The sequence below is a fragment of the Trachinotus anak genome, unplaced genomic scaffold (assembly GCF_046630095.1).
Source record: "Trachinotus anak isolate AG129_WGS33_773 ecotype Australia unplaced genomic scaffold, CSIRO_AGI_Tana_v1 ptg000005l, whole genome shotgun sequence".
Classification (NCBI taxonomy): Eukaryota; Metazoa; Chordata; class Actinopteri; order Carangiformes; family Carangidae; genus Trachinotus; species Trachinotus anak.
This window is the reverse complement of record NW_027273856.1, coordinates 12,798,236-12,825,356: the sequence shown is the minus strand read 5'-3', so window position 1 is coordinate 12,825,356 and position 27,121 is coordinate 12,798,236. Positions and strand designations below refer to the sequence as shown.

The window sequence follows — 27,121 nt, the reverse complement described above, 5'->3', positions numbered from 1 at the left end:
CAAAGTCAAAATAAAAGCCTTAAAGTGTTGAAATGTGTAAGCAGCAGTGATTCATGATGTGTCAGCAGAAACCTTGTGGGGCGGCTTCCCAAACTGTCCCGACTCCAACATGCCAAAATATAAAAGTTGGTCTGCAAATGGAAATAATTGATTTTGTGAATAATAACTTAATACTTAAGATAAGACAAGATATTCATCCTCCTGTCACCCACTACCTCCACTGGGTCAGGGGGACAGCACACAGCTGTCCTTAAGCCTGTCACTTAAAGTATTTTATACACAAATGTTGTTTCTTAAAAACTAAACCTTTATTTATACGAGGTAATACTATACAAAATGTTTAATGCTGTAATATTAAAAAGCTCTGTATCTATATGAATATATGTGTACTTTAATAACTGACTGATGAACCATTATTTTTATCTTATGTTTTTCTTGTTTATTATTAAATGTATTATTTTTCTTATTATCTTTTCTCATGACCTGTAATGATCTTTTTAAACATTGGTGTTGTTCGGTCGGTCCTCCGGGTGTCAGCATGAACACAGTCACTAATGTCTCCGGTGGTGACGTATAAATGAAACGAGTCTGACATCAGAGGCACGGACACACGTTACTGTGTTTACCTGTGCTTTGTGTTTTTTTGTCAGCGGTTGTGAGGCTGTTTCAGTATCTCAGTGTGGACTGAGACCTGCGACAGCTGCAGTCTCCTAGGGGGCAGCGAAACCCGGATCTGCCTGAACCACGGAGCCGTGCATCAGAAGAAGAAGGGGGAGGAGCGAGCAGAGCCTCCTCCATCTTCTGGGACAACACAGTTCAGATCTGCCGCGAGACCAAACCACGAACATCGGCCATCATGGGAGCCGTTCTGGGACTGTGCTCCATGGCGAGCTGGGTGAGTACTCCGCCTGCGTGGCGACGGTGCCGGCGGCCGATGTCGTGTCCGTGTCCGCCCTCAGCTCCGTCCTCAGGCCGCCGTGACTGCGCAGTAACACGGGCAGGCCGCGGCGGAGGACCGTAAACACGACGTCACGTCAGGGAGCCTCGGCTGGGGCCCAACAAAAAGGCTGCGGTAACAACTGAGGAAACACGGCTGAGGAAAACCGCCGGAGTCTGGACGGGCCAGCGCCCGCAGTCCGGCCGATCTGGACTCTGGTTGATCCGGACTCCGGCTCGATCCGGACCGGCCCTGTGTTTGACGCAGAGCCGCTGACTGTGCGGGTTTGTGTTCGTGATCACGCGGCCGTGGATCCTGTCAACAAGCGGGCTGTTGCGACACCACAGCCTGTAAACAGAGTCAGGTATCAGCTGTGGTCGGCGGGCCCCGCCTCTCCTGTCACGGGCCCCAGCCAGGGGCCTCAGTAGAACCGCGGCTGGCGCTAAAGTTCCTACTTAAGAGTTGGAATTTTTAAAAACCCAAGCGCACCAGAACTGTGACGCAGGTGATGACGAGGTGATCTTCATCACCAACAGTCAGACCAGCAGTGCGGTTAGAACCAGGTTCCAGTGCTTCACCATCTCATCCGCTTTTATTCGGGGCCCTGTAGCCTGATGAGTGGGGCCCCGGGGCCGAGGGGCCCCAGCATCACGACTAACCCCTCTCCCTGTGTGCGCAGATCCCGTGCCTGTGCGGTAGCGCCCCCTGCCTGCTGTGCCGGTGCTGCCCCAGCGGGAATAACTCCACGGTGACTCGGCTCATCTACGCCTTCTTCCTGCTGCTGGGGGTGGGCATCGCCTGCATCATGTTGATGCCCGGCATGGAGACCCAGCTGAAGAAGGTAATCGATCACATTATTGATCCTGTTATTGGCTCCTGCAGCTCAGGTGGTTCAGTTTTGTTACACACGTTCATGAATGAAACTAAAACCTGTTTGTTAGAAATATGAACGTGAGGTTATGAAACACACACACACACACTCGACCTCAGTGAGGCCCTGTTACAGGCATGTAATATCTGATCAACTTCAGTGATGTCAACTATAAGAGAATATATCATTATCACATATATATACATCCTCTGGATTTATGAAGATATTAACATTTGTAGACATAATAAATATCTATGATCAATTTGTATGTGATGAAAAATGTTGTGAGGACACATGTTAATGATATATACAAGTTTATGAAAACAAAATATATAAAATCCTGTATGTTTATGTTCTCATTGCTTTTAAACTTGTCTTTTGTCATCATTATTTATGTCACATCTGTCTACAATGTAATCACACATATCTATGTTACTGTATAAATTGTAATTTCTAATGGTTTTATGTATAATTTTTAACATGTTTTATTTAATATGTCCATATATAGAAGTGTAACATACATTCCATCAGCGTATGGCGCTGTTATGAATGTCAGGGACCTGATGGTCTGAGTCAGTCCTCAGTCTGAACTGGTCACAGTTCCAGACATGGACCAGGTCTCAGTGGGCATGGCTCAGTGTGCCAGTCTCTCAGCCTGTCCTCCGTGTGCTGCTGCAGATTCCAGGCTTCTGTGAAGGAGGGATGGGGTCGTCCATCCCCGGCGTGGAGGGTCACGTGAACTGTGACGTGCTGGTCGGATACAAAGCCGTGTATCGCGTCTGCTTCGGGATGGCCATGTTCTTCCTGCTCTTCTCCCTGCTCATGATCAAAGTGAAGAGCAGCCAGGACCCCCGGGCTGCGCTGCACAACGGGTAAGTCGGCGTCCTCCATGCAGCTCGGGTCACGCCCTGTTGACTGACACACATCAGCAGCAGCGTTTCCATGAATCGTGTTGTTGATGAAACCTTTGAGCTGCTGTTGGCTGTGACCCTGTCGTCATAGATACGGTCTGACCACAGATGTTCAGTCAGTGATACAGAAACATCTGGACTGAGACCATGTGTGGCCTTTGATCTTGAATCATTGATCTGTTTCCTATATTGTTATTGGCTGATTTCCTGATGACGGACCAGTCAAAGACTGTGATGATGTTGTTGTGTGTCTCTCCTGCAGGTTCTGGTTCTTTAAGTTTGCTGCAGCTGTCGCTATCACCATCGGCTCCTTCTTCATCTCAGAGGGTCCCTTCACCACCGGTAACTCCTCTGTCAACACAAACCCAGTGTAGCTGCAGTGAGTCTGTGCTGCTGTGAGGCCGATTAAGACTGGACTCACAGAGATTAGCCTATGACATCATCACTGATTGAGGAGGGCGGGGCTTGAAGCCGAGCTGCTGCTGACTATTGATCAGAAAAAGAACACTAATGAATATAAGAGGATTGATAGGTCAGTGTGATGTGTTCTTCATCACAGCTCAGTCCTTCAACCTCGTCACTCTTCAGATTATCTCCTGACTCCCGATAGCACATGACTGACTCATTTTTACCTTCTGTTCAGAGTGAATGGAGAAATTCAAACTCACCTGGAAGGAAACGTGAATGATTTTAGTCCAGGTCAGACTGGGTCAGTGGAGCGGCCTCCTGTGGCCAAAACCAGTATTACAACAACACACACACACACACACACACACACACACACACACACACACACACTGTTTTGACAGGAAGATAAACTGACAGCTGATCTGAATCTACTGCAGGTAACACACTGACTACACATGAAGACCTCACAACCACACGTCACATGACCACAAGTGTCCCTTTAAGATCCAGACGTCTGACAACAAATCCTTCATCTGGTTCAGATACAGAGCTGAAAACCACTAAGGTGGAGAAAGAGGATATGACATCACTGACAGGCGACCAATGAAACAGATCGTTACCATGATTAATATCAGTAGTGATGATGTAACAACATGTAGAACAGAGGTGTGTTTGTTTTAATGAGGAACAGTTACAGACTTTAAGAATGAGGAGACCTCTAAAGTCCTTCAGTATTTTAATGTGAGAATCAGATCCGTGGTCTGGACCCTGTTGATGGTCTGGACTGATGGGGGTCCTCAGTCTGGTTTAATGAGCTCCTGAATGACTCAGATGCTGCAGAGTTTATCAGAGAACTGTTCTCCCCCACAGTGTGGTTTTACGTCGGCATGGCCGGAGCCTTCTGCTTCATTCTCATCCAGCTGGTCCTACTCATCGACTTCGCCCACTCCTGGAACGAGTCCTGGGTGGAGAAGATGGAGGAGGGAAACTCCCGCTGCTGGTACGCAGGTATGGAGACGCCGTCATCATACATGGTGGTAGAAATGATCAGTGATTCACAGCCTGTGATGTGATGATGTGAACTGGAGACCATGAAGAGGCTTCACAGCCATCTTCACTCTAAACTAAGAGGAGAGGACAGACAGTCAGGATCAGGTGTTCATGCTTCCAGGAAAAGATCCAATCAGAGCGTAACGTTGATCCAGTGACCTGCCTGTTCACTGATGACAGGGACTTCCTGTCCCGTCGCTCTGTGTGATGACGTTGTGTTGTGTGTCCACAGCTCTGCTATCCGTCACCACGGTGAACTACCTGCTGTCTCTGGTGTCTCTGATCATGTTCTACGTCTACTACACCCACTCTGACGGCTGCACCGAGAACAAGGTCTTCATCAGCATCAACATGCTGCTCTGCGTCGCTGCCTCCGTCATGTCCATCTTGCCTCAGATCCAGGTTCACACCTTCCCTTCATGTCTGTGCAGAGATAACCTGGCGGCGGGGGGGGGGGGTGGTGGTGGTGGTGGTGGTGGTGGTGGTGGTGGTGGTGTTAAATGAGTGTTCCTACTAACTCCTGCTGTTCTCTGGTGAAGGAGTCCCAGCCCAGGTCTGGCCTGCTACAGTCCTCCTTGGTGACCCTGTACACCATGTACCTGACCTGGTCTGCCATGACCAATGAGCCTGGTAAGAGTGTGTGTCTGTGTGTGTGTCTGTGTCTGTGTCTGTGTGTGTCTGTGTGTGTCTGGTCCTCACAGGGACCAGAGCCTGGTCCTGGGTCACTGTGTCCAGAGACAGAGTCAGAGGTAACACCTTCAGGAAACTTCTTCAAGTTTGGCACAAACATTCATCTGGACTCAAAGATGAACTTATTAGAATCATGTGGTCAAAGGTCAAAGTTCAAAGGTCACTGTGACCTCACAAAACATGTTCACCATAAATCACAAATTAATTAACTAATTTTGACAGTCAAACATCTATAAGGACAAAATGAAGTGATGACATTTTATGTTCAAAAGTCAAAGGTCAACTTCACTGTGACGTCATGATGTTCTGCACAAACACTTGTTGTCATTATTGAACACTGACTGAGGAAGGAAACTGTGAACATGTATCTTTGGCTGGAGGAGGAAACAGGAGGAGGTTGACAAATTAGCAAAAATGTTTAAAATCCAGTTTCACTCGTTACATGGAGCCGAGTGTAGAAAACACGTGAAGAAGAATGTGGACTGATCTGAAGACTGGTCTCATCTGACTGCAGGAAGCTGATGCACCTGATGATGATGATGATGATGACAACATGTACAAGATGGCCTGTTGTCCTCCTGTGTCTGTGGTTGTGATGAGGCTCAGACACTGTTTACAGTGACACGTGATGTAAATCTGTTCTCGTTGTGTCTCACAGACAGGAAGTGCAACCCGAGCCTTCTGGGTATTATTGGGCTTAACAGCACCAGTCCTGCAGGTCCGGACCAAGTGGTCCAGTGGTGGGATGCCCAGGGGATTGTGGGATTGATCCTCTTCCTCATGTGTGTCCTGTACTCCAGGTGAGGAGGTGCTTTCATACAGTTACAGAACCTACCTGCTGACTGCTGGTGCAAAAACTCTCTCTCTCTCTCTCTCTCTCGCTCTCGCTCTCGCTCTCTCTCTCTCTCTCTCAGCATCCGTAACTCGTCCAATGCCCAGGTGAACAAACTGACTCTGACCAGTGATGAGTCGGCTCTGATCGAGGACGGGCCTCAGAGCGACAGCTTCGAGGAGGGCAGCGCCCTCAACAGAGCGGTGGACAACGAGAAGGACGGTGTCACCTACTCCTACTCCTTCTTCCATTTCATGCTGTTCCTGGCCTCACTCTACATCATGATGACGCTCACCAACTGGTACAGGTAGGTCTCTCACAACAGGTACATGTAGGCTCCACACTGCAGGTACAGGTAGGCTCCACCCTACCTGTCCCTGAAGACTTCCTGCAGAGGCTTGTTATCATACTACATCAGTGATGTGATTGGTTGGGAGTGTTTATTAACCCCCCTCTGGTCTGTACTCACCTTCAGCTAGTCTTATTACACTTAGCACTGCAGCACATACACGACCAGAGTAACAGGTGGAGACCCCCCCTCCCTCAGCCTCCCACCACCTTCTTGTTGTTGCACTGTTATCTGTTGTCCAGAGTCAGCTGTCAGCTGATGTGTTCCTCTGCTGTGTGCCCCCCCCCCCCCCCCAAAACAGCCCTGACTCCAACTATGAGGCCATGACCAGTAAGTGGCCCTCGGTGTGGGTGAAGATCTCCTCCAGCTGGATCTGCATTGCCCTCTACGTGTGGACCCTGGTGGCCCCGCTGGTCCTGGTCAACAGAGACTTTGACTGAAACACATCCATGCTCACACACACGCACATTCATGCTCTGCTTCACCTGTGTTTTGTTTCAGCAAAGTCAGTTAAACAGTAGGTCACTAACCCTGCGTCTGTTCCTGCTGGAGGGGCGGGGCTGCACTCAGACTGGGCGTGGCCCCTCCCTACAGACCGTGGGGCTGTTGACTGGAGAGCCATTTGTCCCGGCCTAGCTGACTGCAGCCCAGTCCCCCCTGTGTATTGTCATTGTGAATCCTCAGCAGCCTGTTGTAGTGCCGCCCTCCGCCCCCCATGCTGTCACCATTGTAGATACATCCTGTGTAAACCTTGAGAATGAGTTTGTTTTCTTTATATACAGACAGAGCTGCATGTGTTTCCTAGAGAACTTGATGTGACATTCAGTAGCTGTAAATGAAGCTTTGATGAGGATGATGATGAAGATGATGGTTCCGGTTAGTGCCCCCCCCCCCCCCCCCCCCCGTGGGCAAGCGTAGTAGAACATATGGAGATGCTGTTAGGTGTAAAGTAAGGGTGGAGCTGCTGCGACTGTGCGGTCATCAGATGGATGTGGGTTGTGTACGAGCAGGACTCCAGCTGTGACAGCTCGTTGTCGTTCGCTGACCAGCGCCATCACCGAGCATGAGCATTGTAGCATTGTGTGTGCAGTATTAGTTGTCTGCTGTCATGTGTTAACGCTCTCAGCTGTGTGTTTACGCCGCAGCCTGCACTCTCCTCAGCACATACACAACAAGCAGCTTCTGATTTGCATTGAACTTTGACTTTAAATGTAAACTTGAAACTGATTGTTTGAAAACTTCTTTAAGTTATTTGGTGTTTAGCGTTAGCATGTAGCTTCTCAGACTTAGCAGAGATTGTGTTTGTATATTTGTTTGATTGTTGCTCCTGTGCTTTTATCCTAATATTTTTCTCTTGACATGTAAAAGTAAATTGTAACTCGTTTAATAAAACAGGAAAAAGAAGCTGAGTGTGTTGTGTTTGTTGTCTCTGTGTAGCTGGGTCTGTACTGTACCTGTCAGAATGGTCAGACCAGGTCAGGGTCTCTTAAAGAGCCAGACTACGGAAACTGGACTTTGCTGAGGTTCTTGAAGACCACAGGTGGACGTGGCCTCCCTGGCGTCACCCATACGTTTCAGAGTGGGCTGCTCGTCGCCATCTTACACGACAGGACTGACCGTCTGGTGACCTGGTGCAGGCAGAACAACCTAGAGCTCTGAAGACAGTGGAAATGATAGTGGACTTCAGGAAGAGCCCAGCCCCACCCACCCCCATCACCCTGTGCAACTCCCCCGTGGCTACCGTGGAGCATTTCCGCTTCTTGGGAACCACCATCACACAGGATCTCAAATGGGAGCTAAACATCAGCTCCCTCATCAAAAAAGCTCAGCAGAGGATGTATTTCCTGAGGCAGTTGAAGAAGTTCAACCTGCCAAGGACTATGATGGTGAACTTCTACACCTCCATCATTGAGTCCATCCTCACCTCCTCCATCACCATCTGGTACGCTGCTGCCACGGAGAGGGACAATAACAGACTGCAGCGTATCATCCACTCTGCTGAGAAGGTGATTGGCTGCAATCTTCCGTCCCTCCAGGACCTGTACGCCTCAAGGACTCTGAGGCGTGCAGGGAAGATTGTAGCTGACTCCTCCCACCCTGGACACAAACTCTTTGTGACACTCCCCTCTGGCAGGAGGCTGCGGTCCTTCAGGACCAAAACCTCTCGCCACAAAAATAGCTTCTTCCCATCTGCTATTAGCCTCATCAACAAGGCTAGAGAGCCCCACTGTTGCTGATCAATTGCACCAATCACCAGAAAAAAATCCTTGTATGTGGAAACATACTTGGCAATAAAACCGATTCTGATTCTGATCTTGGCAGTGCCTGACTCCGCCCCTAACTCCTGGCTAATCCAAAAATGGTTAAAGAGGTGGGTTGTGTTTGTGGCAGATAAAGAACAGGGGCTAGTTCATCTGCTGGTTCACTAGCTAGTTAACAAGTTAAGCTAACAAGCTGGGTTTGGTGCATGCAGACATGGACCACACCTTGAGTTAATTACTGCAAAGATGTTTAAATTTTAACTCTAAAACAAATACTCAAAGTACCTCAATATTGTACTTTTTTATTTTTATTGTACTACTAAGTATAGTATTTAGAGTAAATGTACTTACTTTCATCCACTGTTCATATGATTACTGAGCCTTCAGTTCACAAGATTTAATATTGATCAATGAGCCAACAGGTAAAACACCCGAGTGAAAACAAAGGGGTCTGTTGTAGAAGCTGATATCAAAAAGGTCAAAGACTGTTAACATGAAATAATAAACTTTGTATTGATGTCAACATGTATCTACAATTCATCCTCCAGTGTCTCACTGCTCATGACTGAGCACCAGTGTTTGCTAACATTAGATTGGCTTCTCTCAGCATGTTAATGAACCCACTCACTCTTTTAACCACACCCTTGATCTGGTTCTGACTAATGGGATTGACATTGAATATCTAACAGTATTTCCCCAAAACCCTCTTTTATCTGACCATTTTCTGTTAACATTTGAGACTAGAACATATGGTCGGCATCAAAGGAACCGCACTAAGCTGGTTTAAGTCATATCTGTCACATAGACTCCAGTTTGTTCATGTTAATAATGACTCTTCTATCAACACTACAGTCAGCCATGGAGTTCTACAAGGTTCTGTGCTAGGACCAATACTTTTCAGTCTATATATGCTCCCTCTAGGAAACATTATTAGGAGGCACCAGATAAATATCCATTGTTACGCAGATGACACCCAGCTGTACTTATCCATGAAGCCAGGTGAGACTAACCAGGTAGCCAAGCTTCAGGTGTGTCTTAAGGACATAAAAACCTGGATGACCAGTAATTTCTTACTCTTAAATTCAGACAAAACTGAAGTTATTGTAATTGGCCCAAAACACCTCAGAGATACACTATGTGATAATATACTGACTCTGGATGACATCACCTTGGCCTCCAGTGCTACAGTCAGAAACCTTGGTGTCATTTTTGACCAGGACTTGTCCTTTACTTCACACATAAAGCAAGTCTCTAGGAGCAATATTGCAAAAATCAGACCCATTCTGTGTCTAAAGGATGCTGAAAAGCTAGTTCATGCATTTGTTACCTCAAGACTGGACTACTGTAACTCTTTATTGTCAGGATGTCCCAAAAATTCAGTAAAAAGCCTCCAATTGATCCAAAATGTGACAGCCCCCCACCCTGAGCCCGGTTCTGTTGGAGGTTTCTTCCTGTTAAAGGGAGTTTTTCCTCCCCCCTGTTGCCAAGCGCTTGCTCTTTGTGGGAACTGTTGGGTTTTTCTCTGTAACAAAGTAAGGTCTTGACCTGACCCTGTAAAGTGCCTCGAGATAATGTATATTATGATTTGGCGCTATACAAATAAAATGGAATTGAATTGAATAGATCATATATGACATTTTATATTCGTGATGAAATAACAAGCTAACACTGGAAAACAAAGGGCTCAGCTAACATTAGTTAGCTAAACTGTAACCTAAAGAAAAACTAGCTAAAATAACATTAATCTGCATCGACCCACTGACCCCCACTGATAGAGTAAGAAGAGACATCAAGTTAGAAATGGTACAGTCCACTTTAGGGATGTCTAAAATAATGTGACTGGATTCTTCCAGGTATGAATATGAATACATGAACCATCCAATGTGTGTGACAGGAAGCTCTGACCCTCCAAATGAACGACAAAGGAACACTGTAGCATTTGCTTTATTGTAATTGCAAGGCTTGCAAAAATGATGGACAGATCACGGGACGTGGGCTGGTCACAGAGGACTCATGTGACCTCTGTGATGGTGCACAGCAGTCTGTGGGTGTGGCTCTGCCAGAGGAAATGGAGACAGGATGCAGGCACTTCTATATCAGTGGAGAGAGACAGGAGAGAGGCTTCCCTTCATCAACATGAACGTACGGAGGCAGCTCAACTCTGCCTGAGGATGTAAACCACATATACAACCAAAGCTGACCGTAACAGAAACACCCAGATGTTCTTCATGGTCCCTCCAGTATAAATCCTCATTTCAACCTGCCCACATGTACAACTCAGTGTGACACTGCTAATCTCTGCAGCTGCCATGGTGTCACATCAATGAACATGAACTATGAAGAAAAGAGTACAGGTAGAAGACAAATCAACACACAGTGTCTGCCTCTCTCTGGAGTTGGATCATGGTTCAGGTTCAGAATGAACTCAGAGGACAGATTCAGGTCAGACCAGGTGTGGTGGTATGTCCTCAGATGGACCCAGAGCTCACTATCAGACTCACTCACCCTACAGTTTCAGTCAGCTCCATCAGATTCCAGCTCACACACTCAGATCACTGTCACTGTTCAGTCTTTAGCTGAGATCAGTCTGTCCCTACTATGACGCTTTCATCACCTGAACGTGAAAAACTCACTTTCCAGACTCAAAGAGAAGTCGCCCTCAACTGTGAAGGAATGTTGCTTTATGAAGAGTCTCAGCTCTGCAGACACGTAGCAAAAGATCAACAAAAGTCACAATAAATAGGTTCTCAGAAGTATTTACACCAAGGTTCAGTTTGTTGACACAGGTCAGTGAGGACGCCTCCTCACTGATTTTGTAGGACCAGATGTGATAAAGTTTCACTGGTGAAGATACTGAGGTCTCCCTCTGTGTGACAGGACGGCAGAGGCGAGGCTGAGGTGAAATTTTTACATCTGAGATCTTTGCATTGAAGAAAACTCTCACCAGGTTTCACTGCATGTAAAGGTTTCTGGCTTTATGAACTATAGTAAGTGGTGGTACACGTTTGCATGACAAACTAATTATGGCCAATGAAAGTTATGCACTCGTGTCCACAGGGCTTCAACACACACAGAACATATCTGTACATGAAGGGACAGAGGAGAGTCAGGGCTCTGGTGATGTGAGAACCTGGTTGATGGACACTGTTGTTTTCCTTTTTACATACATACTACATTTCCCATCATGCTTTGGGTGACATAATGAGGAACTATACCATTGTCAATGAGTCCAGAGGCCTGTACTACAAAGCAGGATCTGAGATCATCCAGGTAAGCCTGGGTTTAACTCTGGGTTTCAGTCCTGGTTCACTTGTTACTGTTGCCATGGTAACTGATGCTGAGTTCTAACCTGCTCCAGATCAAAACTTGTCAACAGCCAAACTACTGACCAATCAGATCAATGGAAAACTCTCCTCCTCATCACTGCAGCTCAGAGTAACATGAGGAGAGTCTGTGATCAGAAATGACATAAAACAAAGATCCACACACTGATCAATGTTTCATCATTACAACTGAACGTTTCAGTCTCACTGACCTCATCACACATCTACTACATCACACTGTTCAAGTCACCTGATGACATCACTGACTGAACTCACCTGCAGGTCTCAGTTTCCTCTCAGATCATATTAATACTTTATTCAAGGTTCTGATGATGATGATGATGATGATGATGATGATGATGATGATGTTTATAATTAACAACTCTTCCTCTCTCACATGAATGAGCTGGTACCTGGACAGGTGAACCTTAGTTACCTGAACCAGGTGATCAGGACTGTTGATGTTAGGTTCAGATAAACCTTTTTTGAACCTGCTCCGTAGTCCAGACCTCTGGTCTGATCTCAGATGGATGAACAGTTACTGTTGATGATGATGACGGACGTGTGGGATCTGATTTCACTGAGTATGATGAGAAGATTTGGTCGAAGGCTTGTTAAACTGCCAGAGGTTGTTCCACTGTTGTTATAATTATTATCAATATTATTATTGTATTTGAAGGAAATGCTTCTCAGCTCAATGCAAAGTCTGACATGTAAAAATGTTCACATGGTACAAACTGCAGCTGTTCATCCACCAGCCTGCTGCTCTCATTTCTCCCTCTGCATCAACTTACACACACACACACACACACACACACACACACACACACACACACACACACACACACACACACACACACACACACACACACACACACACACACACACACACACACACACACACCTCAGACCAGAGGTGAGGGGATATTAACACAAACTGTCAGTATCATGTGGAGGATGGAGGGATGCAGTCTGAGGTGGCCCCGCTCACACTCTGTCCAGCTGGGTGGAGTCGGCCTCCAGTCCAGCAGGACTCAGTTCACACAGGTAGAAGAGGGTCTCCTCACTGGCCTCAGCCTCTGTCAGAGGCTCCAGGCGGATCAGGGAGCTGCGGGCCGGCTGCTTCACCCCCAGGCTGGAGTCCAGCAGCTCTGAGGGCGGCTCGGCCTCCACACTGGAGCTGGACAATGGCTGGAGGTGGATGCTGGAGGAGCCGCTGCTGCTGCTGCCGGTGCCCAGATCCAGGTCTGGAGGAGGGATACAGCCATCAAGGAAGGCCAGCAGGGGGCAGGAGGTGTACTGAATCAACTGCTTATCTGAACAAACAGACAAACAGAGTAACCATCGGCACCTCCCTGAATGTCATCACCCTGTCTGTGACCTGACACACAGAGGTGTGTGGCCTCAGGTGGAGTCTGAACACTCTTCACTCTGTCGCCATGTGACACCGAGTCTATGCCGATTTTATCCAAATTAAATCTACAAAACAAAGGGTGCAGAGAGTGAGTACTCTCTGAAGTCAGTGTGTGTCCATTGTGATACCTGTGTGTTCTTCTGTCCTGCCTCTGTTGAGCTGTGTGCTGTTCTCTTTGGAGGACACACTCTCCTGAAACACACAGATAGGAAACGATGACAACAAAACACGAGCAGCAAACACAACAACAAGCATCAGCCTAGACTTATAAATAAAGTTGTGTGTCTGTGTGAACAGTGTAGTAACATGAGGCAGCAGTCTCAGTGGTTTCCTCTGAGATCAGTCCCTGTTCACCTCTCTGCTCCCCTGGACTTGTGTCATCCTGTGTTCATCGTTCTGTTCTGTTTCTGCTAATGGACCAACGAGTGGATGAGCTTATTAACCCTTTAAAAACGAGTGTGTTGTCGACAACACATTTGCGCAGGTACACTTTGGATTACCGTAACTCTGTCACGGTTTGAGCAATCGGAAAATTCCGACGGTTTCTGAAAGCTAAGACCTTGCGCTTTAGGCATATAGGTGTCATTATGGTAATTTCACCAGGCGGACATTTCGAGGCTCCGGTGTTAAAGGATTAAGGAAATCTGTCTCACTGTGAATTTCTAGTACTGATTTTTTTTGCATTGCAATTATGTACCTGAATTTTTTTACTCTGAATTCATCCTTTTTCAATGTTCACATATTCAGAATGAAAAATTCAAGTGTTAAAAAATTCAGAACATCTATATATTCAAGTTGCTCAAATTTGCAGCAGCTGATGCTGATCACCCCAGCGGTGTGTGCCGGTCTCTAGTTGTATGCTGCTCAGGCTCCACCAGCACGTACCATCTCCCTGGTCGGCCACTGTCAGACTGACACCGGTAACCCTGTCTTGTCTGCTCTGTTGTTGGAGTTTGTGTGATGCTGTAACACTAAAATAATTTCTCATTCCGATACTGATCCTAATTCTGAGCTCTTTCTTGGCCACTGTAGCCAGTCTCCAGACAGCGCCAGACATAAAAGATAGAAAACTGCCCTGAGATATGACACTATAAATAAAAACTGATCAGGTGTGTTGGTGACGACCTTTTACCTCTATGGCATCAAAGTCAATGCCAAACTGTTTCCCATGAAGCATTGCCTGGAAGTCCTCCAGACTGCAGTCAATACTGTCCAAATAGTCCATCAGCTCCACCCTGACGACACACACACACACACACACACACGCACGCACGCACGCACACACACACACACACACACACACACACACACACACACACACACACACACACACACACACACACACACACCTCCATCAATAATAAACACTTAAACATTAATAACAAACAAATACTTTAGCACAGGAACCTTTCACCACAGAGTCCAGACTGAACCTGGAGTGCAGAGGTGCGCTCTGACGTAGATGAAATAACCAGACTGAATTCAAAGGGCAAAGCTAACAGACACGTCAACAGTGTCTTTGTTTAGTTGCCCATTTGTTAATGTTAGGACAAACACCGTCTTATGAATTAGTGAATGACTGTTGTACATGATATTGTGCTGGTTAGCATGAAGCTCCCTCCTGCTCTCTCAAATTATACTACAGGCTACACTCCACCAGCTCACACCAGCATGGCCACACACTTTGTCCAGCAGGGCGGCACAATTAATCACAATATCATCGAGATCTCTAAATGGCCACGTGTGATATCCAAATCACAGGAGCTGCAAAAAAATATAAAAAAACACAACAGGAGCTGCAATGTTTTGATAAAAGGTAAACTGTGTCACATCACTGCATTGTTAGCACCATGAGTGTTGTGGTGCTACAGAGACATGCAGCAGACATGCAGCTCTGTTGTCCAGGAGTTATTTTACCAAACTCTCCTCCACTGAGTTTGGGAAGCAAAGTTTGCTGGTTGTGTTCTCTAGCGTTCTCTAGAGCGGAGCACTTCTACATTCTGATTGGTTGCCACTGAACTGTGTCATAGCTCATTACCGTGAAGCCGTCGGACTCACTGCTGCTCGTCAACAAGAGATGCTGGCTCACACAGAGAACAAATGACTTCCTGTCACTGTGACATTTATTAAGACCATGAGCCATGTTCTTCTGTAGCTCACTTCAGAACTACACCTCCTCTGTCATCTCCTCCTCCAACCAATCAGGGCACAGGAAACATGGCCACAGTCTCCTTCTGCAGTTACAGTGTTCAATAACAACTGGAAGAACATGATGATGTCACAGTGAAGTTGACCTTTGACCTTTTGGACATAAAATGTCATCACTTCATTTTATCCTCATAGAAGTTTGAGTTAAATTAAATCATGCCAAAAATGTTTTTTGTGAGGTCACGGTGACCTGTGACCTTTGACCACAAAGATCTAATCAGGTCATCCTTGAGTCAAAGTGAATGTTTGTGTCAAATGTGAAGAAGTTCCCTCACTGTATTAAAACATGAAGCCTCTGACTCTGACTGTCTCTGAGGAATAAAAGTGACACAGCTGAACTATGGCTGACAGCACCTTGATATCTGGTCGAACAGGTAACACAGACTCAGCAGCTCTGTCGACCACCATTTTACATCTTTGATTACTCGAGCTCTAGCTGAGGGTGGCACTCACTTGCCCAGCAGGTTGATGTTCTGAGATATTGCCCCGTTCTCGTTCAGTATGGAGTCCATCATCTTGACAGGGTCCTCCAGACTCAGGCCCGAGGGTTTATTGAGCTGCAGGGCGCTGCTGGTCGGCCCGCTGCTGTCTAAGGTGGCGCTCCTCTGGCTGTCGTCTGCCACCGCTGCCTCCGTCTGCCTGAGGTCATCTGTGCAGGTGGTGCTCACCTCTGTCTCAGCCGGCAGCACCGCACAGCTGTCAAGCTCCACTTCCACGATTTCCATATCACTGAGGAGGAACAGTTACAAACACTGCTGATCACTAACTTCCTGGTCCTGCTGCAGGTTTCTCAGAGTTCTAATTGAAAAAGCTGCAGGGACTGATGATGGCCCCTACCGTGACCCTGATGATGGACCCCACCGTGACCCTGATGATGGACTCTATCGTGACCCTTGATAATGGACCCTACCATGACCCTGACGATGGACTGTACCATGACCCTGATGACGGACTGCACCATTACCCTGCTGTAAAGGTGATGTGACGAAATGCTGAATGAAGGGAGACCTGTTGCTGAACTAATTCTCTCTGTTTGGAGATGTGTTCATTTGCCTGTATTTAAAATCATCCACATACAGTGGATCTGGTGTGTTCAGCTGCAACCTTCTGACTGGAGCATGTTGTATATTTTAAACTGGTAACCTGATATCACTGACTACTAAATGTTTGTCACTTTTTTAGAAATGAGCCTGTGGCTGTTTGAAGATAAGAGAAGCAGCAGCCTGACAGAACTCAGGGTCACTGCTGCAGGAGGTCAACAGCTGGTGACTTAGATCACCTTCCTCACAGACATGAGGGGCAACTGGGCAACTGACTGAGGTCAATAAAGGCTAAACTGTGGTGGATCCAGACAGAGACTGAGCTCTGTGTGAAGGACACAATAACAAAGATACTGTGTCTCTTCTAGCCTGCTCACTGAGATGAAAACATATTCATTGTGAATTCACAGAGAGACACAGAGAGGAGGACATAACAGGATGTAATGTCATCAGTTGTTTACACAACAGTTTTCACACATTTCACATATTGAGCGGGTCAATAACCTCATGAATCTCTAACACAGAGCTTTAATGTATTGATGGATGAGTGGGGTGAAGTTAAGGGCCATCAGCCATGTGATGATGTGTGGGAGGGACTTCTCTCCTGCCTGTGTGTGTCTCAGTCTCTGTTAAGACACTCTGGATCAGTCCAGTTCACTTTAACAAGTGTGTACTGGTTTTTTCCAATGGGTCACAAACTCTTTTCTAAATAGTTAATTTTTATCTTGTTGGTTATCGAGTGTCAACTATGAGTCAGAAAAAAAACAAATCAAAATGAACAACGCTCCAACAGACAGAGCTGAAAAAAGCTGCAGAAACAGGCTGTGACTGTGGTCTGTGACTGTCTCACCTCACACATCATCATCACACTGAACAGCAGCACCACCACTGAACTTCAGCCTGTAGTTTTATTTAGCTCTGAGCTCTCCTACAAAAGCCAACGAGGCTGGTGGACTGGTGAGGAGATCAGTTTTCATGTTGGAGTGATGACGTTTAACGTCCCCGACAGCCTCTGTAGTCTCATTTAGACACTTGTTAGCAACCGGCCTTTTTTAACAGACAGAGAAGCTTCAACAGTCAGGACTGAGGGATTTACTGACAGATTTGATGTCAGAGAATAAAACCTGAAAATGTCTTGTGTCTGGTGTTAAACACAGACCTGATTTCAGTCATCAACCAGAAACACATTCAAACAACCAGAGACTCAGCACCAGGGGACAGGAAGTGATGACATGAACTAATTCCTGTTTGTTAGGAGTTGTTCCTGCAGCTCTGTGTATGGTGGCAGTGTGGATGCAGGTCTTACCCCTGCTCATAGGCCCTGGCCGACCCTTCTGTGATCTCGGCCGTCACCTCGGCATCGTTCTCAGTGAGATCACAGATGATGACGTCGTCTGTTATGTCAGAGCTCTTCACTCCATTCAGACTGTTGACAGACGACTAAACAGGATATACAGACACACAAACTCGACTTAAAACAAAACACAACCATGTGACTATAATAACTTTAACCCTGTGTGTGTCACTGACCTGCTCCACACACACTTTGTCATCATAGATCTGGTGAATGTATTTGGACTTCTTTCCAGTGCTGTTCATGAGAATCGGCCTGTCACACACACACAGTGACACGTCAACATTTAAAAACATGTGACAAAGACAATATAAGTCATTCAAGTAACATTACTCACTCCACCTTTAATAATGAGGAGGCTATTTTATCTCTGTAAATTAATGATCAATAATTTCATCAGAATCAATACACTGATCATCACAGGTTACCTGATAAAGGAAACTAAGTGAAGCTACACTGACTCCACAGGTATGAAGCAGGTTGTGCAGAGACACCCGCTCCTCAGTGATGATCAGTTTATCAGAGCCTCTCTGACACGGGCAGGGAGGACGAGTCATTTAAAGCAGCAGTACTCACCTTTTGCGTTTTAAGTTGAGGATGCGGTTGTTCTGTACCAGTGTGACAATGAACTGTATCAGCTGGAAAAACAACAGAGTTTCAACAGGAAATACAGCTGAATACAACACCTGCTCACCCAATGACACACACACACACACGCACGCACGCACGCACGCACACACACACACACACACACACACACACACACACACACACACACACACACACACACACACCATGTTTCTACTAAAACACCGGCTTCATCAGGAGACAGTGAGCATCTGTTCATCCCACCACCATATAAGAACACTACAGACACAAAGATAGTTCTCCTGGGAAGGATGCACCACTCACTCACAAAAGCTGGCATGTGGAAACTGAAGGAAGTGCTGTGTTGGTGTACTCCTCACCTTCTTGATGAGCTGCTGTTGGTGGGCATGTTTCTGTCTCAGGTCTGATATCTCCCTCCACAGAGCCTCGTTTTCCCTGAACAACAGACAGGTTTCATTAAGCCACAGTGAAGTGCAGCACCAGCCCTCGCTCCGTCTGATGAACGCTCAGGTCTGGTGTGAGGATCTGTCTTCAGAGAGGTGTCTCTCCTCTCTGCGGTGTTGGTCATTGACAGTGGAGATGTACTGAACTTTATAACTTTATATTGGAGTAGGGCTTTCTAAGGCCAGGAACACACTGGGTGCAGAACATCTTGGTTTTCATTTCGCCACCCTCATCTGAACAGGTTGGAGCGGACACACAGCTGTGTCACGTGACCTACAGATTCTGTGTCTCGCCTATTGTTCACCTGTGACGTGTCCCAGCAAAGACAGACAGAGGAAAGACCTGGTGATGTCATAATGACATCATACCAGCAACATTACACAAAACTGACACCTCCTCCAGAGGCTCAGTTACACAGTACAACTGTTAAAACCTCACATTTAAACTGGGAAACAGTTCATATCTAGACTGAATGAAAGAATTTATGATGAAAAGAAATCCAACATTGAAAGAGCCTGTAAACTGTATGAAGAAAGACAGAGCAGCAGACACACATTTGCAACCAGTGTCCCTGGTAAAGTGATAGATGATGAAATGAAAACAAACCCTTGAGGAAGTCCAGAGGTCAGAGGAGACAGACTCTTTAAGGCTAAGAAGCAGGAAAACCCTTCAAGGCCTAAACCAGATGTTCCAGCCCTCAATCTAATAAAATATCATGATCTGTTGTTTAGAGCTGCCACCATGATCAGGCTGTGTGAGGAGAGCCGTCTCTGACTGGAGGCTGAGGCTGAGAACGATCAGGATGTCTTTTTCCCTCAGAGGCTGGTGAATAGGAGGTGACCTCACAGTGGTCAGGGACACCAGTAACAGTGAGGACTGAGGGGCCACTAATTACTCCACTGAAGAGTTCACATGACACTGTCAACAGGACAGGAGGACCATCACCACCTCCATCATAATCTTCATCATCATCTCCACCTCCATCACCACCTTCATCATCATCACCTCTATCATCATCTCCATTTCCATCACTACCTCCACCTACATCTCACCTCCATCATTACCTCCACCTCCATCACCACCTCCACCACCACCTCCATCATTACCTCCATCATCAACTCCATCTCCATCATCACCTCAATCCCCCCTCCATCTCCATCATAAACCTCCAAGTTTACTTCTTGACTAGTAGTCATTAGTTCAAACAGTTCATGAGTCTATACGTCTATATGTTGCATGTTTATGATATTCATTTCATTTTATTACTTTATTACTTTTATATACATTTTTTCCTCTGGGGGGTGGGGGGTTGGGAGTCAGAAAATGTTGAGCTCCAGGGCTGAGAAACAGTGTTAGAAAAGAAAAAAACTTTCTCCAGGCCTGTTGTAAACTCTGTAAAATCTTCTGCTATGATTCATATTTAGTTGAACATGTTTTCTCATAAAATCTGGTCTGGAGCTCATCTACTCTGACTTCCTGACTGAGAAACCTGGATCAGGCCTTGGCCCCGCCCACCATCCGCTTGCTCCAGGTCTCCAGGTGAAAGAGCAGAGAGTATCAAGATGGTCAGAGGAGCAGACATCAGAGAGACTCAGCCACATGATGCTGAATTTATTTTTTTCAGATTCATGAAGACTCTCCGATTCCAACAGACCAAACAACATGGCAGGCCCAGGTAGGCCCAGATAGGCCTAGGTAGGCCCAGCACAGCCGCTAATGCTTCTGTTGATACCTTCTGCAGACTTGTATACACGGACATAGACAAGACTCAGTCATGCTGAGAGGCTTTGAAAAGACCAACAATCATACAAGAACCTCTTTACAAAAGCAGCAGGTGGAGGAGGACAACTGTGCTACAGGATGTGTCAGATTATAAAACTGAAACAGAGACAGTTTACAGATCTAATGTTGAATCCCCCTCCAGTGTGGTCCACCTTACCACAGACCCACGAACCTCTGGAACATCCCCCTTATAGACCATCACCTCAGTCCCACTAACTGCTTGGTGGACGATCGTATCAGGCCTGTTGTCTTTGAGCTACCAACTTCTCTAAAAGACAGCAATGATGTCGGACAATCTTTAACCCTTTAAAAACGAGTGTGTCGTCGACGACACATTTGCGCAGGCACACTTTGGATTACCGTAACTCTGTCACGGTTTTGAGCAATCGGAAAATTCCAACGGTTTCTGAAAGCTAAGACCTTGCGCTTTAGGCATATAGGTGTCATTATGGTAATTTCACCAGGTGGATATTTCGAGGCTCCGGTGTTAAAGGATTAAAGATAATACAAATCCCTGAATCTACCATCTTATGGATGTAGGACTGATCCACATCAGGTGGCCTCAGACTGGACTGCCTCACACAGAGAGGTCCAGGTGGAAGCCTCTGAGCTCAGCTTGATGGGTCAAATCAAATCAGAGGGTGGTTGGTTGTTCAGGTTGGAGGAGTGGTTGGAGGACTGGTCGTTTCCAGGGTTACTGGCCATGTTTTCTGGGAAAACCCATACAGAGCTTTACTCTTACCTCTTGAGTGTCGCCAGTCTGGCATCGATATTCTCCTGTTTGCTGTGAACACTGTGAACACTCGCCAAGATCTTCGTCAGGTCTTCCTGTCGAATCTTATTGTCCTCTGGCCGAGCGTTAGAAACCTGAAATTACAGTCAGATTGTGAGGAAACCAATGAAAGGACAGCAGAACTGTCATCTTCTGAATATCATGAGTTTTGTGCAGCTGGAAAGTGAGATAAAGAACCAGATAGAGACATCAAATGTCTTTTCATCACAATTATGTTTCCTTTGTCTTAACTCTGTTTGCCAAAAAGGACCAGTCCTGCATCTAGTCTTCAGTCTGAATGCAGCTTTACTGATTCTGACTCTGGGTTCAGTGTCAAAACACGTGTGTTTCCAAATGTCAGTGTTTCCCAGAAGAAGTGTTCAGCAGTTAGGATGATGAATCTGACAATTGGGTGTCACTTCTCTATGCTAAGTGTTTGCTCTCAGTGACAATGAGCATGCACAGCTCAGTGGTTAGGAAAAGAATAACCTGGTTTCTGTATTAACTGGTCTAAGATCTGATCTAATCTTCATCTCAGGCACAGATGTAGATAGACTTAGTGTCTCTGAGCTGATCTCAGTCACACAGTTATAATCTTCAGTCATCAAACCTCCTCAATGAACCTCAACCCAGCTCCTGATCAGACGTGCCCCGGGTTCAGGAGGAGGTCTGGACCAGTCTTCCTCTGGAGCTGCTTCAGCTCGGACAGAGTCTCGGGAGGACTGGTCTCAGTCCCCAGCAGCTGTACTGGATTCAGGTCTGGACTCTGACTGGACCACTCCAGGAGGTGGATTTACTCTGATGTTTAGGGTCTTGTTCTGCTGCATCACCAGCTTCCCCTGAGCTTCAGAAGGTGGACAGACACCCTGACATGATCCTGAAGAGACCTTGATAATAATAATGTGGATCTGTCCAGGTCCAGGTCCTGATGCTCCTCCCCCCTGTGGAAGCAGGTTTTCTGTTTACACCACACACAGATGTGCAGGTTCTTCATCAGCTCAGTCTCATCAGACCATCACACATGTTCCTGTAGTGTTGTGGAGAAGCAGCAGCTTCCTCTATGGTTTCCATGGCAACAGGACCACATGCTCCATGATGTGTGTGGTGGACTCATAAACAGAGATGTGAACCAGCTCCTTCAGCTGTGACTCTGATCCTCTGTGTTGAGCTGTTGGAGTCTCTCAGCTGGACTTAGTCCTCCTCTAGACCTGAATCATCTCATTTTAGAGACAGTCTGACTGTGGACTGATGAAGATCTTAACTCATCTTCATCAACTCTTCTTCATCCTCAGTCTCTGAAGTCTTTGTTGCGAGGCTTGGTTCACATCAGCTGATGTTTCTTTTTATAAGTATAAGTGTCTCTGACCCACAACCTCCAGTCTAGTCTGACTGAGTCCAGGTTTGATCCTGACTCCAGCTGTTCTGCTCATGTCATTATTCAAGGCTTCACATACAGTTTCAGACACACTGAGTGTTTGAATCATGTTTTCACTATGCAACAACACAATGATTTGTGTATTAGTTCAAACAGATTGTGTTTGTTCGTTATTGTGACTAAGATGAAGAACTGATCATATTTAAGACACATTTACAGAAATGCAGGTTCACTGACTTGTTATTGTCGCTGTAATGTAGTTAAGACCACACTGTGTGTATGATGGGGTTGTGAATGTTTTTCTGATACATCCAGTCAAGGGTTGGTATTTCTTGATAATGGTAGCTACCTATGCTGATCAAACACTACTGGATTAAGAGAGATGACAGATGACTCTACCTTCCTCTTGATGTTCTCCAGCAGATCGTCCTGCCCATGTTTGAAGTAGGGGTGCTGAAACTCCACTGGACCATCTCTCTCCTGTTTCACAATGCCTGTGTCAATGTGCATCACTTTACGGAATCCATCTGCGCACGCAGGCAGGAGGGCAGGGAGGCAGGCAGACACACACACATGGGGGTAAACACATTAAAAAGCAGAGACAAACATACACCACAGAAATCTGTCACATGGTCAGAACAGATTATAAAGCTGAGCTCTATTTATTTTGCTGTATAAGTAAAGACTGTTTACAGTGTACACACAGCTTATAGTGGAAAGGACAGGAGATGATGTATGATGTATACTGATATTCTTTTACGTCTTTTAGTTTTATATTGTCTTTAAAAATCCACTCTCCAAAGTGACCAGTCTGACACAGTGACAACAGTGACTGGATTGAATTACATGTGACTGTCGTTCCTATTTTTCTGGTATTTCAGTGTGAATCTGTTCAAATCACTGACCACCTTTGAACTGCAGTGTTTTACACCCTAATTCAAATTAATAAAATCTGTTCTTTTAGTATTCATACCTCCATCACCACTGGTTAGGGCTGGGCAATAACTCAACACAGCTGCAAGTTAGGGCTGCACAGTTAATGGAAATATTATCAAAATCAGTGAAAATAAAATTAAAAAATTATCATTCCTACTACAATCGTGACGCACCACATGTCCACTTTCAGTGGGATTAGTCAGGCAATATGATGATACATACCATCAGATGATAAACTGAAAAATAGTTTGACATATTGCTCACAACATGGTAGCAATAACTTTAACATCTCTGATTATGTTAGCCCATTTTGGGTACTGATGCAAATCACTAAACAGGACTGTTTCCTTGATTTTCAAATGATTTTTGGATCAGTTCATTTAAGAATTGTCATCTGTTGGATCTAAAATCCACTGGATTATCCAAAAAGTGACATTCCTGTCCGCTTATTTTATCCATGAACAGTTTCTCAACTGATTTTGCAGAAGTTTTAAGATCTAGTACTGGTCCTCCAATAAATCCCATGACTAATATCAACCCAGACATCCAGCAGTCTCTCCTGCTGCTGAACACAGTAACTATGGCCAACAGCTCATGTTTACATGATGCCTTGTGGTTACCACGGTTACCACAGCATTTTTGCCCCTGCGCCTATTCACCTTGTTCTGCCAAATATTTGCTCGAACCAACTTATAAACCATCAGGACATGAAACCTTCCTTTGTGCTGTATCATAGCAAACTGAATATATTTGGGTTTTGGGCTGCTGGCTAAATTAAACAATGTGTCAGACTAAATCACCTCGGACTTTAGGAAATTGTAGTGGCCATTATCCCCTATTTTATGGGTTTACAGAGTTATGTGTCACTACTTACCAGCCATCTGGGTTATTAGAAACAAACAGCACTGCCCAGCAGACAGCAAACAGTCTGGGTCACTCTCTACAACCACTACACAACACTGACTCATGGCAGAGGGTGTGTGCACCCTTTGCCATGAGCACAGCCTACGACGGGGTGATGAATGCAGTCTTACACATATTTAGTTGTCTGATGAAACTGGCCATGTTGTTGTGCTTGAAGAACTTGGGGAGGATCTCCTTGGCAAAGCGCTGCTCGTCCAGCACTAGGAAGCTGTTGCCCTCCTGGAAACAATCAGCACCATCATAACAGTCAGAGCTGAGTATATGTTAGTAAATCATTTAACCCCACCCCTCTGAAACCATGAACACACGCAGCTTTACAGCGACTCGATGTCCCAAACTCAAAGATGAAGCGATGCTGGCATGACGCAGAGACTGTATCTGGCTCAGTATGCTAGCTAACCAGCAGGTACACAATGAAGGAAACCGACTAGCTAACTGAGCTAACAGCTGATGTTTGGCCTTAGCTAATACTTGCTAATGGTTCCGTATGCCGAAACGAGTAGTTAGGTGGCGTGTGTATGTGTCTGCATATCTGTTAACGGGTATGTGTTAAATTAAGGCTAATCTAACTAGCTGGCTAGTTGTCTCGTTGGCGTTAGCTTTCAGACCTGACGTGCTAACCGCGCACAGTTTTAGCGTTACCTGACTCCAGCAAATTAATTCATTGGTGTCCGCATCCTCCACCAGCGTCCACAGCTTGGTGAGGAATGCCGGGACGTTCGAGTTGTGCTTCATCTCTCAAATGTAACAACAACGGATACACTTTGACTCAAACTGCGCAGTACTCGCTCAGCTCTGCAGCCTGTGAAGAGCTGCTCCACTCTGTCGCCTTCGGGAAAACGCCATTGGCTTACAACTTCCGGTCCCAGTCTGCGGGAGCAGATTGGTCGAGGGTTGTTTTACGTAAGACTCCTCACGTGGAGTTCCATGCAAACAAAAAGAAGTTTGGCACAGTTCCACCGACACAAGGCTTTCTCCCAGAAAGCGTTTCTACGAGGTTTAACGTTGTGTTAAGACGAACCATGAGCTTGTCTAAACCCAAACAAACTGCGACAGAAAACGGAGGCTCAAAAGGCCAACTTCCCCCAGCTCTGAAAAGGACAGGTCAGGTGTCTACAAAAAAAAAACAAACAAAAAAAACCAATCCAAGAAACAAACAACACATACACACTCACACACAGAGGTGGACAAAGTACACAGCTCCATCACTTAGTCAAAATACTCCTCATTAGATATTACAGGTGAAAGTTATTCAGTCAATTTTTTTGCTTGAGTTAAAGAACTACAGCACTTGGTTTTAAAAATACTTTAGTCTAAGTTCAAACTGAGCTCTTCAAAATCCACAGACACAAGTGACAGCATAGGAGTAGACTGTGACTGTTTTTTCTTCTGTGATAGCACAGCGTATGGCCTATCACGTTTTAGAGAGGAAAAGAAAATTCAAGTACGAATGTAAATGTACTTTGTTACTGTCCGGCCCTGCACACACACGCACCCAGCTGTGGCGAAACGACAAACTTATAGAGCAGGGAGACAAGAAGAGTTTCAGGAACACTAAAGCCACATGTATGGTATCTATGTTTAAGATAGAAACAAACTGTCAGAAATAAAGTTTGAACAATGAAATTTTTTTAATTCAATTTTATTTATATAGCGCCAAATCATAATATACATTATCTCGAGGCACTTTACAGGGTAAGGTCAAGACCTTACTTTGTTACAGAGAAAAACCCAACAGTTCCCACAAAGAGCAAGCGCTTGGCGACAGGGGGGAGGAAAAACTCCCTTTAACAGGAAGAAACCTCCAACAGAACCGGGCTCAGGGTGGCGGGCTGTCTGCCTCGACCGGTTGGATTTAGGAGGAGATAAAAAAGGGGGGGTGGGGGGAGGAGAGAGGAGAAAAGAGAGAGAGAGAGAGAGAGACCAGGAACAGCTGTGTAGGTAATGGTGTTATCAATAATAATGACAGATAACAGTGGTTAATAGTAAAGATGAGTAGTGGTGGATCTGGATCCTGCTGCTCCAGAGGCAGAGAGACCTGCAGAATGAGGACAGAGAGAGAGAGAGAGAGGAGAAGCACAAACTACAGGAGAGAAAAAAATACAAAGTGGCATAAAGGCATAAAATAGTCGAGAGAGAGAGAGAGAGACCCAGTGCATCATGGGAATCCCCCAGCAGTCTAGCTCTATAGCAGCATAACTAAGGGATGGGTCAGGACATACCCGAGCCAGCCCTAACTATAAGCTTTACTAAACAGGACAGTTTTAAGCCTGATCTTAAAGGTAGAGAGGGGGTCTGCCTCCCGAACCCACACTGGGAGCTGGTTCCACAGGAGAGGAGCCTGATAGCTGAAGGCTCTGCCCCCATTCTGCTCTTACAAACTCTGGGAACCACAAGTTGACCTGCATTTAGAGAGCGAAGTGTCCTATTTGGAAAATAGGGAACTCTAAGCTCTTTAAGGTACGATGGTGCCTGACCATTAATGGCTTTGTAGGTGAGGAGGAGGATTTTAAATTCTATCCTGGATTTTACAGGGAGCCAATGCAGAGAAGCTAACACAGGAGAGATGTGATCTCGTTTCCTAGTTCCTGTCAGTACTCCTGCTGCCGCATTTTGGATCAATTGGAGGCT

At 45.9% G+C, this 27,121-nt stretch overlaps 2 protein-coding genes across 3 annotated transcripts; one reads left to right on the top strand and one right to left on the bottom strand.

Annotated features, from left to right (window-relative positions):
• Positions 1–546: 546 nt before the first annotated feature.
• On the top strand, positions 547–7,452 carry serinc1 (serine incorporator 1). Its single transcript, XM_071478380.1, has 10 exons — positions 547–895; positions 1,617–1,778; positions 2,487–2,680; positions 2,982–3,061; positions 3,998–4,135; positions 4,410–4,579; positions 4,717–4,807; positions 5,526–5,667; positions 5,782–6,006; positions 6,350–7,452. Exons 1-10 carry the CDS (start codon positions 857–859, stop codon positions 6,486–6,488), a joined length of 1,380 nt encoding a protein of 459 aa, XP_071334481.1. The 5' UTR covers positions 547–856; the 3' UTR covers positions 6,489–7,452.
• Positions 7,453–10,237: 2,785 nt separating this feature from the next.
• Positions 10,238–25,373, bottom strand: hsf2 (heat shock transcription factor 2). Of its 2 annotated transcripts, none has more exons than XM_071478378.1 (13): positions 25,133–25,373; positions 24,601–24,709; positions 23,030–23,157; positions 21,226–21,350; positions 18,617–18,692; positions 18,225–18,286; positions 17,825–17,903; positions 17,601–17,734; positions 15,708–15,983; positions 14,179–14,281; positions 13,175–13,238; positions 12,624–12,879; positions 10,238–10,400 (listed from the first exon to the last, which is right to left on the bottom strand). In XM_071478378.1, the coding sequence occupies exons 1-13, from the start codon at positions 25,223–25,225 to the stop codon at positions 10,310–10,312; spliced, it is 1,596 nt and encodes a 531-aa protein (XP_071334479.1). In that variant the 5' UTR covers positions 25,226–25,373; the 3' UTR covers positions 10,238–10,309. The 2 variants fall into 2 exon arrangements, with proteins under 2 accessions (XP_071334479.1, XP_071334478.1); XM_071478377.1 differs by having other exon boundaries at positions 12,624–12,948; positions 25,133–25,371.
• Between the last annotated feature and the right edge of the window lie 1,748 nt (positions 25,374–27,121).